Consider the following 15,116-nt stretch of genomic DNA (forward strand, 5'->3'; position numbering starts at 1 on the left):
GTCTTTCTAAAGTAAACATCAGTTTCAAATTTGATCATCACTCAGAGGAAAAACTTTTTTTAAAAGCATATTTACTTCTAAGTAGGAAAGTCAACAGGATCCTATTGGATGACATTTTGATGAGTACTATTTTATAAAAATTCTCTGACTCTGTAAAAAATGAAAATACATTTCTTCCCTACTACTTGCCCTGCAGGATGGCTGAATAAAACTCATCTCATCTATTTGAAGTGAATCCAATTTAATTTTTTTGACCAAAAATCTGTTTCCATAGTTCTAAAACATGCAATCACCCCAAGGTACATTGCCATTGTAGCTTAAGTGGCTCAGTGTTATCACTGAGGAAAATATACTTTGATTGAGAAAACAGTCTGGTATGGCTTTTGAAAAATAAGATGACCCTTCTTGGTACACAATTTAGTAAGGCAGTTGATAAAAGCAGGCAGATATGGCCACTATGGACAGGATCTAAAGGAAGATGCTTCATCCAATTTACAAAAATGAGTCAAAGGTTATAGTCCAGGAATTAGCATTATAAATCACTCTCTTATTATTTAAACTTCTAGGGCTTTGACAATTCTAGTGAACAGTTTAAATTCTACATATAATAGTGATCTCTTCTTAATTGAAAGGCAATTGAAAAATCAATTATGAGATAAAGAAAATTTGCAACAAATTACTGTGTTACTTAACAGTATATAATTTACTTTCTTCCTTGGTAGTTTTTTTCCCCATATGCACACCTTATTACCTGAAATCACATAGGTATCATTATAAAAGCTAATTTTAAAACCTATTGGTACAACCTAAAAACACTGCTGCAAAATTGAATATTTGTAGCATATTAATCTAAATTATTTAATTGCAGTTATTGGTCTGCTAAAAATCTAAAGATTTAAAATATCTATTTTTTAATGAACCTAGTAATCTTTTATTTAAGTCAATACCTCCTCAAATGAACCAAATAATCACTAATTGATTAGATCATTTACTTCTATAAACCACTGCTGTCTTTAAACATGTAATAGTTTATAATAAAAGAAACATTTCATTGGAAATTAATGGGTAGTTAAGTGTTTTCCTGTTACATTAATTAATACTATAAAATGCATAACTTTTTATTTCCCTATTTCTAGGTATTTAGCTTGCAAATACAATAGCTATTTTACATGTTTTCTTAAAAAACAGAATTTCTTAATAAAAACTAGTCACTAATTGATAAAATACATTTTAGAAAAGGCTGGTAAGTATTTTCTTATTTTGGGATACATCGAGTTTACCTAGGAATTCAGACATCAGTAATTTCTTTAATGATGAAATAAGACCACAAAGAAAAATCTCTGATACTGTTTTCCAACTCTGGTTATCCTAGAATGTCCTCTTATGAATTACTTTATATGAAAGAAACAGTCTAAAGGTTGCATTGTATTTCATTTTCCTATATCAAATTCACCTTACTAACTTGTTTCTTGGGTTTTTTTTTTAATGTTTATTTATTTATTTTGAGAGTGAGAGCGTGTGCACACATGAGCGGGGGAGGGGCAGAGAGGAGGAGAGATGCAGAGAGAATCTGAAGCAGGCTCCAGGCTGTCAAATCTGGGAGATCATGACCCAAGCTGAAGTCAAGAGGTGGATGCTTAACTGACTGAGCCACTTAGGTGCCCCAATAATTTGCTTATTGTTAAATAAATCATAAACCAACAATCACAATAACAAATCATTAATGAAGCATCAGTAAAGCATAACAAATGGAGCTGTTGGATATGTATAAATCTGTGTAAAGTTCTAAAGTCGTAAGTCTTTATTCAAGGGAATAAGTGTTATTATTAACAATCTTACAAACCTAAACAAGATAGAGAAAATCAACAGAAAGATTATAATGTGAGCACACATTCTGACTGAAATGGATATTCCCTAAGGACAGGGGTTTCTGTTCATTGTTGTTAATGTCCCCCCTAGTTCCTAGGACAGTGTATGACACATGGAGAATGATCAATAAATATATATTGATGAATACCCTGTGTGACAGCTCATTGTACTTTGTGGTCAAATGCAAATAAAAAATAAAAGGAGAGAGAGACGAGACAGACAGAGAGAAAGTGCATATTGGCACATAATACGCAATACTACCTTTATGAATTTACAGAATTTATAAAGCTTTTATTATCTCTCTTCTCCTAATATATTTTCTCTCTTTCTATCCTGTTCTTCTTGCTCCTTCTACTGAAAGTAAAAATCAGAATCTATTTTCTTCTTTCCCCAGTAAACATATGTTAATTAGTAGACAGCGTGCTGATTATGAACAGAATTCACTTTCTTCTACTCTCTTTCCAAATTCGACACTTAGGTGTATCTCAAACACGTGAAATAAAAGAAACGTAAAAATAATTGTTGTCATTCTTGTTTCTTTAGAATGAAGTTTTCTATACAAGTTAGGATCATGTATTTGGAAAAGCTTTATATGGCATCTACAAGAGACACACATTCGCTATTAAAAACAAAACAGAAGGAAACAATTTAGGCCAAGTAGACACACAATTCTGAAAGAAATAACAACAGAATACACACAAAGACTATAAATGTCAGTAGGGATCTAGTAGCATTTAATAGCATTTTAGTAATATTCTTACAGCACTCTCTGAGGCAGGTAGATTTCTCTTCCTTAGTCTTCACTGATGTAATGCCAGTGCCTGATGCACAGTAGGCAATCACTAAGTATACCTTGATTGCATTAAGTTGTAGACGTTTAGCATTTAAAAGTCTATTTTTCAAAAACTTTAGACATGAGACATAAGTTCATTGAAGTGGATTCTAGGTAAGGGCAGCTAACCACATATAATACAAAGTATGTAAGCCTAAGACAGTTTTAAAGTACCATATTTTGGGTCTTTGTCTTCAGATAAACTAACAGTGCATTTTTCTCATAGACAGTGTGGGGATCAAGGGCAGGTACAGTGATTATTCTGAATTAGAGTTACCTAAGGAACACCTAGCACAAGAACACTAGGATGCCCCTTTGTCTTCAGAAAGCAGAAAATAAATCTTCCATACGAAAGGTGTCCTCTCTGTACCAGGAAGTAAAGAGACATCCATATCACCAGACATTGGGAATACAGAGCCAAGAAGGCTATATAAACAAACCTTGTTACTTTTACTAATTTATTACCCCAGTCCAAATCCCTTTAGAATTCCTTACTAATTGAAGCTCCCAAACTTAAGGGTTTCTTTTTTGCCCTGTAAATTTCTTACAGGCTTATGTTCCTTTGGCTAAAAAAGTATAAAAGCTGCCTGCCTTAGTCATTTATTTGGGTCTCAATTTTATTATCGAGACTGTGTAAAAATAATTAAAGGGTTTTTTTCTCCTATGAAACTGCTTTATGTCAATTTCATTTTTTAGACCAGTCAGAAGAAACTTGAAGGGAAGGATAAAAATTTACCATGTGAACAACAGTGAAAGGGTAGCCTTATTATTCATCATGAGAACCAGAAGGCTATCAATTCAAAATTTTGACATTTTAAAATATAATAGAAGTTTTGTATGCAATTTCTCTTCAAATTTGCTTTATTTTATTTTGATCATGTCCTGAGCCTGAACAAACAAGGCCCTTCAAGTACTTCACTAATTTACTTGTTTATTTAACTTAAAAAGTGAAAACCCTGTGCAATTAGCAGACAATCCCCTCAGCTTGGGCTAGACCAAAGTTATTAATCAAGACTACCAGCTAGTAGCTAATAAACCAACACAAAGCAGTTTACAAAAATCGACAAATCTCAGATTAAAAGCCTATACACATTTCACATTCAAACTGAGTACATTATGCTAAGCAAGACTGAAAGACAGCCATAGCACCCAAGGTCAGAAACAATCCCATTTTAGAAAAGACACCTATGCAGAAAAGCCTACTTTCATAACCAAAGTTCCCAGACAAAGGAATGAAATCCACATACTCACCTGGCTAATGGGTTCTTTTGTAGGGGGCTTTCCTCTTCTGGCTGTGCTAGTAGCTAGGGTTGTGGTGGTCTCCATAATTGATGTGGACATCTCTGACTGCATGGCAGTGGCTGTCGACTCAGTTGTCATTGAGGAAGGCACTTCACCAACAAGTCTCACATTTCCCACTATGGCGATGTTGGCATCATTTTCGGCTGCCATATTCAGAACTTTCAAGCCATTGTAGTAAAGCCCAGAGAGCTGGCCCTGGAAGGGCTGGCCCTGCTCTTTCCCGCCAATTATTATGGTTGCTTGGCTATTGAAGATTGTGAGCTGACGCCCTGTAAAAATAATATTACATACATGCAAAAATGTTGATTGTGAACTCTACATTCTACAAAGGATGATAAAACAGATCTTTCATGGGGTGGATAATGAGAGCAATAAACTATAAGAGAGGCATTTGACTCATAATTCATTGCTTATAAATGAGGTGTCCATGAAATGCATAATCATTGGCAAATACTTGTAAATTCTCAACTTATCATAAATGTAGTGTTTTTGCTAAAAGACCAATCAAAGATACATATTATAAATCAGTTTTTAGTGGATCCCTTTCCCCTTTTACATCAAGATCTTATACTGTTGGTCTCTTAAGTCTAAATTGTCAAATTAAAAAAAAAATGTGAGATAGCTAATGTTTCAAGTATTTGTCATTCTAAAATTAACACTGGCATAAACTAATCTAAAGCAGCTACATCTAATTTTAAATTTATGATAAAAATTTCATAGTTCATGTAATGGCCACATGTATCTATACACTAGTCTTCGAAAATGTTTATTTTTTGAAGATATAGTCCATTGTTATTTGACTTATTCTATTTTTCCGGCAATCACACTGAAAAGAAATGCATGGTTTACACTAAGCATGTCAGAGACAAAAAAAAAAAAATCCAAAAATATTTTTCTGATTGGCTTTCAGCAAGTCTATTAAAACAAAACAAAATGAAAAAAAAATAGCTTCAGATGTAAAAAGCGGCTTCAGGAATGATACACAAACCGATGGAGAAATCATGGCACATTTCCATCAAACAGCAATCCTCAGCAACAGTACCAATATCATCAAATTGAGTATCCGGTTTTAGCAGATTGCTCTCTGCTCATAAAAAGCATGCACACAACTTTAAGTTCAGTTTTAATTAGGGCTTGTTCTCAAATGCTCTTAGAAGGTTGCAAACGTTAAAGGGACTTCATTTTGACTGGCAATCCATATTGCCCACTATTTAAGATGCCTAGAGTTTAAACCAAGAGTTTTTTTGTTTTGGTTTTGTTTTTTGTTTTGTTTTTTTTTTCAGGACCATAATAAAGATATCAGAACTACATATATTTTAGTTAATAATTTAGAGGCTGGAACATGTAATATAATCTATGAATGATTTATCATTTTGGGTTAATTCTTGCTGTGAGTACCTTCATAGATTGAGTTAGTGGATTATATTTAACAGTCCCTTTAACCTTAAGTTAACAGGGTAAGATTATTAAACAGCTGGTACGTCTAAAAATGTATAGAAATTATTATACAAGGTATGCAAATATTACTATCTACATTTTACTGTTTTAAATTTGTTTTTAATTTAGTTTTACGGAAAATTTATTTTTTATGTTTATTAGTGTTACAATGAAGTACTACTTGGTTATGTTCAAATTATTTTTTTATTTGAAGTTTTAATCAATGTTTTTTACCTTTGTCGAGTAGCCATTCATCAACTACTCGACCAAGTCGATATGGAATTCGCTGTCTAGCAATCGCCAGGCGCTCGTTATCATTGTTTCCTTTAAAGTTTAAAGAGACATTTCATTGGTTAAAATCTGTAAGGTCAAAGGTTAAAAGTTAATACTTAAAGCTTGAGCTATACAGTTGCCACATGATTTTTTGAAATTTGGAATTTTAAAAAGTTCTACCTAGAACATTTCATGTTTCAGACTTGTCATTCATTCATTTATTTTATTTTAGCAAACAAAATTATTCCTATGTTAATTGAAAATTAGAAATCTGCATTTGAGCTAGGTTATTGAACTTATATTATAGACAGACCCGAACAACCAATTTAAACAGCATATAATAGCTTTACAAAAAAATGACCATTGATCTCAGGGTTTTGTCTTTTTGATGTTTCTTATTAACTAGTTAAACATGTTCAGGTGAAACAGGTTTAAGTTTTCAAAATACATTCAACCTCTTATTCCAGATTAGAAATTTATGAACACCAAACTTAATACCATCTTTGGCACACTGATGAATCTAAAATAGGCCTAGAATACTTTATGTCCTATTCAGAAAATAGAAATTCTTATTCATCTCATTTAAGGAAACCACAAAGTCTGAATAGTTTTTGTATATTCCACACAAATTGATTTATCAATCACTTGGACATCACAAGGGAATACATCTTGCATCATCCAAATTTGTTATTATAGGAAAAGGCTTTGACAAAAGTGACTTCATTTGAGTGTCCTTCAGTTCCACTTAAAGCTTAACATACTGAAGTGTATAACATTTGAAAAAAAGAATTTTTTTTTATTCTCAAGTATCTGCTTTTATTAAACTATTCTAAAGGCATGACAGTGTAAGGAACAAATACAAGCCACAAACAGTGGTTCCTACTCAAAGATTCAAACTACATGGGAGCCTCGCTTCTTTGAACAAAACATTATCTGATAGAAGCACAGTTTAAACTGACCTTGAATAATGCTTGCAAATAGATGAATGTACTCTTGATCTATAACGCACTTAGGAAGAATCCAAGCTGCCATCTCAGTGCTCAATTGTGAATACTGCAAGTTTTTCTATTCTGTGAAAATTAACTAACATGGAATTTGAGCTAAGATGTCTTGGCAAAAGCTCAGAGGAAAACTCAGAGGAGAAACAAACATTGAAAGGTAGTACTGCTGACAAGAAAGGAATGGAGCATTTTGCTCAAGAAAATAATAGATATAAATTTTTCTCAGAATATTTGTAAGTGCGTCTTATACTATTTTTACTATATACTATACTTACCATAATAAACCCGCCATTATATTGGTCACACGCTTTTAGAGAACTAGAAAAGAACTATCATTTAGATCTTATCAATTTGTCCCTTGAAAGTCTATTTGACTAAAATATTTCATGTATTAGTACTTAATTTAAAATGTAATATTAGTACTTAATTTAAAATTTACACCTGAAATTATGTTAACATTGTGTGTCAAATATACTCAACTTTTAAAAAAGAATGTAAACATCAAAGTGGTCCCAAATATAGTTTAATAAAAACATTGATATGTATTTCTTTATATTATGTAACCATTTAAAAAGTTATAAAATACATTTTATTCTATGGGATATTTTTAGTATATTGATAATCCAGGAAAAAAAAAGAAAATAACAACAACAACAAAAACAAGGATACAAATAGCTTAAATTCCAAGCCTATCTTTGTTCTAAAAGAGTGTACAATTAGGGCGCCTGGGTGGCTCAGTTGGTTTAGCGTCTGACTTTGGCTCAGGTTATGATCTTGGTCTGTGGGTTTGAGCCCTGCATCAGGCTCTGTGCTGACAGCTCAGAGCCTGGAGTCTGCTTCCGATACTGTGTCTCCCTCTCTCTCTGCCCCTCCCCGGCTCGTGCTTTCTCTCTCTCCCTCTCTCTCTCTCTCAAAAATAAACATTACAAACTTTTTAAAAAAAAAATAAAAATAAAAAAAATAAAAGAGTGTACAATTTGTGTTCTCGTCTGTGTGCTTACATACATGTATGTTTGGTAAAATACACTAAAATATGACATTGGTTATCTTAAGGCAGTGTGATGAATGATGAATATGTGTTTTTGGCTTATATGTGATTTATGTGATCAACACATTTTTATGTGCATAATTTGATAGGCAAACATGAAATACTTTTTCAAAAACACATATCCTTTACTCTATTAACTTCTTTGTCTGCCAACACTCATATATCAATTCACATTGTTATAATTCTCCTGATGACTTTGTAATTAGGTGGTTCCTTATGCTGTTCTTCATGCCAGAGTGTTCCCATCATAAGAAATGATTCATTATTCCCTCAGACACCACCCAAATTTAGGCTCCAAATCACCTTTTGCCCAATTACTACTACAGGATATTAACAGACCCCTCTGCATCATCCCTGCAATCAATTGCACCCATTCTCCACATGTCAGCTGAAATCTAAGCATTTCATTTGTCTATTATAACCCTTACCATTGCCTTTAGTATAAAATCGCAAACCCCTGATGATATTTATGAGTACTTCCATGATCTAGTCCTTTACTACTTCCTGTTCCTCATCTCGTGACTGCTACTGCCTTGCCATCTTCTTTCCATCCTCATGAGATTTCTTTCAATTCTTCTAAGGCTCTCCTTTTTCCTCTAGGCTTTTGCACTTGTAGCTTCCTTTATTTGAAATACTCTTCCTCACTCTCACCCCATTTCCATTTTTCCTTAGCCAAACATGACTCATTAATGGAATCTTCTTGATAGAAGCATTACTTCCTCAGGAGGTGTTTCCTAGCTGTCATCAAGTTAGATTAGGACACTTGACTGCATGTTTCCCTAGCACCTGCTACATGCCCTTTGGAAACAGGCACTGACCTTATAATTGCATATTCAATAAATATTTTCCTCTGAACTCTGAAGTTCCATCAGGTCAGGTATTGTGTGTGGTGTTAATTGTTGTATTCTTGGTGGAACACAATACCTATCATATAACTTCCTGTGAAATATCTGTAGATTGAGGTGGTGAAGGAAATCTTTTTTTTTCAATTCTCATAGCTTCCATGGAACCATTATCTCATCCTAGAGCCCAACAACATTCACAAGAAAAAGAAAGGAAATACTCTGCCCAGAGAATAAATCGCACATAGCTGAGCTTCCCTTTGACTTTCTAAATGAGATATCACATATTTCATTTATAATTTTATTTCTTTTAATGATGGTCACTGACTTGAACATCTATACAATCAGTTCATTATTTGCTTAATAATAACTGCTTCATGCCACAAAATAAGTAATCGTAGTTACTATAGTAAGGGAAGTAGAAAAGCCCTAAGTAAGACAGGTGGAGAGAACTAATAGCTTTGTATATTCTTTTTTGATAACTTAGAAAAAGAGCACATAAAAACACGTTAATGCATATATACACAGGTAAATGCAATTTGCTCTCATACCTTTGGCACTCAGAGCAATTATTATTATTATTGGATATAACATGATTTAAGTCAACAATAGCTTTTAAAGATCCTTGATGAGAGTCAGCTAAAACAATAAAAACACCATTATTTCCAATGAATAACAAAGGTCAACTAACAACAACAACAAAGATAAAAATGAGTAGGCAGCAGAAATAGGTATAAAAAGATGTGATAATTTTTAAAAAGGTAGCCACATGAACAGGGTCATACAATCCCATCAACCATGACTATCAGATGCCTTCTAGTTCAGAGACTTTTTTTTAAGAGAAATTTGACTTTGAAATCAAATGACAGACTTTAGTCTTTGTTGAAGTAATGGATGTGAAATCAGATGGTACTCATTTCAGTTCAATACATGGTTTAAAGAGAAAATTTTTTTAATGTTTATTTATTTTGAGAGAGAGAGAGAGAGAGAGAGAGAGAGAGAGAGAGAGAGAGGCAGAGGATGAGTGGGAGAGGAGCAGAGAGGGAGACACAGAATCTGAGACAGCCTCCGGGCTCTGTTCTGACAGCTCAGAACATGGGGCTCGAACCCACAAACTGTGAGATCATGACCGGAACCAAAGTTGGACGCTTGAAAAACTGAGCCACCCAGGCATCCTGTGTTCAATATGTGTTTACTTTAGTTTCCAGATTCTTTGTTCTTCTACTAGAATAAAAGATTAATGACTTCTCGTGACAAAACTATATATTAATACACTATCAACCAAAGACAAATCTGAATAGAGTATTGTGGTGATGTCTTTCTGACAGATGAGTTCCACTGGTATAAAATAGTTCAGATTATTTAGGTTCACCAGGAATAAGCCTACATTTTGCCTGCATCTCATGATTTTCATTAACAAGCTTCATATGAAAAGTCATTATTGAGGTATATTATTTTGAGAAATTGCTCAAAATGCATTTTATTTCTTCACAAATTCATAATGATACGTTATTTGCAAAACAATCTGTAATTTGGTATGACTGTGTTCGTTTTTAATCCTGGCCATAGTTTGATATACATCTAAACTTTGCATGTAGTATTTAAGGACACAAAACAACCAATTTGATTGGGAAAGGTCAAAGATAAATATAGTTTCCAATGACCTGTTCTTTCCTATGGAAAGGGTTGGGATCTAATACCAAACATGTAGATGTGTAGAAACATTACATTGTCTCTCTGAGCATGGTCAAAGGAAGAGGCTTATAATGACAGGAGAGATTAAAAATCAGTGGAATGTACCTGACTACTCCAGGCAAGTCAAAGAGAATCTTTGGGGTAAGCTATTTTCATCTTTAAGTTTCCTAAATCAGAGGTAATGATATAGTAATAATGACCCACTTATAAAAGACCTATTCATTTTGGAATCATTAAAGAGTCCAAGAAGAATTAACTTTTTAAAAAGCATACAGATCAACAGAGCAATCTATTGAGACTATAAATTAGTTTATGATAACAGAACTTCTCATCGAATAGTTAAAACATACTTCCTTCACCCTAACTTCACCCTACCTTCTAAATGTAGAATGAGGTTTTCCTTTTATTTTTTTTTTCTTCCAGCGGATTTTATGTCGGTTAAATATGTTGGTGACCTCCACTGAAAATGTCACCAGTGACATTCATTTCTCTGATGAAGCAATTTCCAAGCAATGAAATAATATGTAAAACTTAGGTTTATTTTTTTTGATTTGTAAAAGAATGCAGTGTTTTCTAATTAACTAATGTTTAATTGGACTGTAATTAATACAAACATTATATTAGTTTCAGGATTCAGTATTTTTGACAAAAGGTAGGCTTCCTACCACCAGAATCAATGTCTAGGTGCAAGCTCTATTTGGAATGGCCATTTAGATATAAAGTGCTAAATGTAATGGATATTTCAAACAAGGTTCCAGGGGTGAAGAATAAAAAGGAAAATCTGATCATTCAGACTTAGACTGCAACATTCTTTATTTTGATTGAATCCCAGATAGTTTCATTTTCTTATCTAACCAATAATACTTGGTCATATTATAGAATATTAATTTTCTATAAACCCTCAGACTTCAAGGAAACAAAATTAATTTCAAAGAATCAAGGTAAGCAGCAAGGAGTAATAAAATTCAAATCCTTGACTTGTAGCTAAATTTCATTGTGGGACTCCAAGAACAAAGAGAAATAAAATTGTAATCATATTTTTATGACTACTGGTCAGTAGAGAAAAGCTATGTGAACTTTACTAATACATAGTTTTTTTCCTCTCATTTTCATAAATCTTCACCTCTGATGTGTAATTTCTCCTCAGAAACAAAAGTGTCACTTTCAGTATGACAAAGTAATATACTTGTGGGAAAAAAAATAAAAAGAAAGCAATGCTATGAACCCAACACTTGTCCAAAGTAATATGAAAGTAAAAACAAAGATACTTGCTTCTTCTGAAGACTTCTTTTTTTCCTGAGTTTTGAACTTTGGGAAAGGAAACACAAAAGCATTCTGAAAAGCTATATATACTTCCAGAGAAGAATAGGAGTTTGTTTTTAGACCTTTTGTTCTTAACTGAGAACATGCCATTGGATACGCCTAGACACACAAAGTAATGTAAACGTTTAACATAGTTATGTAAAATTACTCCAGTTTTAAAAGCAGCATTATCACATAATTTCCAACTAAATGCCGTATGTATCATGGCTTTGCAAACCATTCTAATAAAGTAATACCTAACTTAGCTGGTAATGTTTCAAATAAGTAGATTCTGAACATCATAGATACTTTGAGGAACACACTTGTGAAAGAATGTAGCTATTCTAATGAAAATAGTTGTCTGTGTATTACATTGTTTGCTATATCATTAAGATATGTGCATAACAATATATGCATCAATTTGTCTCCTGCCTCCTCCAGCTTCATCTTGAACCACTTATTTCTAATTCTTTAAATTCTAGTCACTCTGCACTTCTTTCAATTCCTTTAGAAGAGCTAATTCTTTTTAAAGATGCCACTTTATCTGCTTTGCAAGCTTCCTGTATCTGTGTATCCTAACATACTCACCCACTCCCATCGTAAATACACATGTACACACACACACACACACGTCTGGCCAACTGATTTTTCCCTTAAATATCAGCTTAGATGTTTCTCAAGGAAGCATTCCCTGTGCACCCCCTCCACCTAGTTAGCTTAGAGCTTTCCATTATGCATTGTTATAACACTTAGTAGCAGTATCTATAATCATGATGAAATTGATTCGAGATTTTAGATTCCTTGCAAGCAAAGGTTACATCCAGTACATCTGTTCACTGCTATATACCTTGTGCATAGCACATGCTGAGCACAAGGTAACAACTTGATAAATGATTCCTCAATGGAAAATGAATCCAGTAGGGGTATCTCTTGCACAGCCCTATGGTATTTGTTATTCAAGAACCAAAAATCAGTAAGGTTGTTAGTACACTGATGGTATATATATTATGACTCCCTAATCTTGTTCCTCTTTCATCAATCATGATTTTGACAATAGGCCAAAGGAAGTGTCTTACATAAAATGTTTTGTGCTTAAACATAAGCCAATGGCATGTAACTTGAAGTTGGGACCACTATGGTGCAAATATATTGGCAGAGAAATTAATACCAACTTTGGATCCTTTGTTTCTAATTGTAGGGATAGCTGATAGTTGATTTTATCAGGAAGAAATTTCTGCAAGTACCTCCATTCTCTAATGAACCATATGGGAGAGACATAGTCTTAGACTCAATGAATCTTCAGAAATATGTATAATTTCCAAAAATATCTTTTTCTAGAGTGATTTTAGGTGGGTGATTTCTTGAAAATTAATTGAATTGTAGACTCCCCAGCAACATTTTCCAAAGTCCATCAATAAATATAACAATTGGTTGCAAAGAAAATATCTTTCCTTTAACCGAGGTAAAAATGACACAGAACTGGATCTCCACAACATCAGGTGGTAGAAATTATAGATCTTCTAGCTATGAGAGCAGACTAGATTCATGACTAATATAAAATAGTGATAGATTTAGATTGTCATCTGGACATTTAAGACCCCATGTAATTACAAACATATAACCACCAACATTTAAAAGTGCTTCTTTTCTGACAATAGGACTAAACAGACTAGTAGGCCTACAATTAAGATTTATGTATTTTTATTTTATTTTATTATTTTTTTAATGTTTATTTTTGAGAGAGAGACAGAGCATGAGTGGGGGAGGAGCAGAGAAGAGAGGGAGACACAGAATCGAAAGCAGGCTCCAGGCTCTGCGCTGTCAGCACAGAGCCAGACATGGGGCTTGAACCCACCAACTGTGAGATCATGACCTGAGCCAAAGTCAGACGTTTAACCAACTGAGCCAACCAGGTGCCCCAAGTTTCATGTATTTTTAAAAACCCACTTTTTAAGTATGAAAGTGGTCTGTAGGTAAAGGAGTTAGAGAAAATACAAGACTATCTGAAAAGAGGATAATAATGCATTGAGTGACTTTTATGTTTTATGTATGCATTGTGCTATTGACTCATATAGGCTATCTCATTTAGTCGTCATATTAAGTACATGTATCTTTTACTTTATAATTTTTTAAAATGTTTATTTATTTTTGAGAGTGAGGGAGACAGAGCACAAGCAGGGTAGGGGCAGAGAGAGAGGAAGATACAGAATCTGAAGCAGACTCCAGGCTCTGAGCTTTCGGTCCAGAGCCCAATGCGGGGCTCAAACCCATTAACTGTGAGATCATGACCTCAGCCAAAGTCAGATGCTCAACCGACTGAGCTACCCAGGCACCCCTATTTTACAGATTTTAAAAAATGAGGCTCAATAGATGATGTAACTAGTGTTATGTCATACAAAATAGATGGAGGAATCATTTGAACCCAGGTATATTTGACTCCTAAGCTATTCCATGGAATAGTTATTTTTTATTTTTATTTTTAAGCATTTTTAGATGCTTAGAGATCTAGAGACAGAGCAAGCATGTGAGTGGGGGAGGGGCAGAGAGAGAGGGAGACAGGATTCAAAGGGGCTCTGTGCTGACAGCAGAGAGCCTGATGCGGGGCTCAAACTCACAAACCGTGAGAAGACTGCCTGAGCCAAAGTCAGATGCTTAGCCAACTGAGCCACCCAGGTGCCTCAGAATAGTTATTAAAAAAAAAAAAAGTCTAGGGGCGCCTGGGTGGCTCAGTCGGTTAAGCATCCGACTTCAGCTCAGGTCACGATCTCGCGGTCCGTGAGTTCGAGCCCCGCGTGGGCTCTGGGCTGATGGCTCAGAGCCTGGAGCCTGCTTCCGGTTCTGTGTCTCCCTCTCTCTCTGCCCCTCCCCCGTTCATGCTCTGTCTCTCTCTGTCTCAAAAATAAATAAACGTCAAAAAAAATTAAAAATAAATCAATTAAAAAAAAAAGTCTCAAGCAGCCTGAGAGGTAAAGGTCCAACATCTTCCTTTTAATCCTTTTGGCACTCTCTTGTATAATGGAAAATGTCATGGTCCTGTTTATAAAGGTTCTGCCTTGTGAAGTTTGGCGTGAGATTGCCCTCTTGGGTACACAAAATCAGTAATCTTCCAAAATCCTTGAGGATTTATCAGGAGGATATAATCTACTTTATAGATTAAGATAGTGAAGCAGGTAAATAAAGCAATCTAAGATCTACTACAAGTTGAGATTCCAGTGAGAAGCAGTATTTCATTTTCCTTTCATGAGGATGCCCTGCCTCGCAAGCCACTTGAGACATAAAATACCCCAGGCATCTTTGATCTTAATCCCTTACCTATAAGAACAGCCCCAGGCATAACAATCCACCCAGTTCACAGCTTTTTTGATGTTTACCCTCTCAAGAGACAAGTTGGAGAAGGAGAGAGGGTCCTAGTCATGAATGAGAAGACCACTGTTTTGTTGGCTTGTGGGAAGAGGGATGGGACTCTGCAACATGCTAAAGTGAATTTTGCTTGGACTTCATATTTCCTTCTTTTT

The 15,116-nt window shown here is 34.3% G+C and overlaps 1 protein-coding gene across 32 annotated transcripts in view; it reads right to left on the reverse strand.

Moving 5' to 3' along the window:
- NRXN1 (neurexin 1) overlaps positions 1 to 15,116 on the reverse strand; it is a 1,127,382-nt gene that overhangs the window by 130,582 nt on the left and 981,684 nt on the right. For 20 of the 32 annotated variants that reach the window (XM_019827188.3, XM_019827175.3, XM_045054196.1 and 17 more), the window contains 2 exons: positions 5,675 to 5,764; positions 3,953 to 4,272 (listed from right to left, as the gene is read on the reverse strand). In XM_019827188.3, coding sequence (XP_019682747.1) covers positions 3,953 to 4,272; positions 5,675 to 5,764 — 410 coding nt within the window. Of the gene's footprint in view, positions 1 to 2,578; positions 3,066 to 3,952; positions 4,273 to 5,674; positions 5,765 to 15,116 lie in introns of those variants that run through there. The other 12 variants (XM_019827182.3, XM_019827181.3, XM_019827189.3 and 9 more) reach the window with 2 other exon arrangements.

This window comes from Felis catus, chromosome A3 (genome assembly GCF_018350175.1).
Source record: "Felis catus isolate Fca126 chromosome A3, F.catus_Fca126_mat1.0, whole genome shotgun sequence".
Lineage (NCBI taxonomy): Eukaryota > Metazoa > Chordata > Mammalia > Carnivora > Felidae > Felis > Felis catus.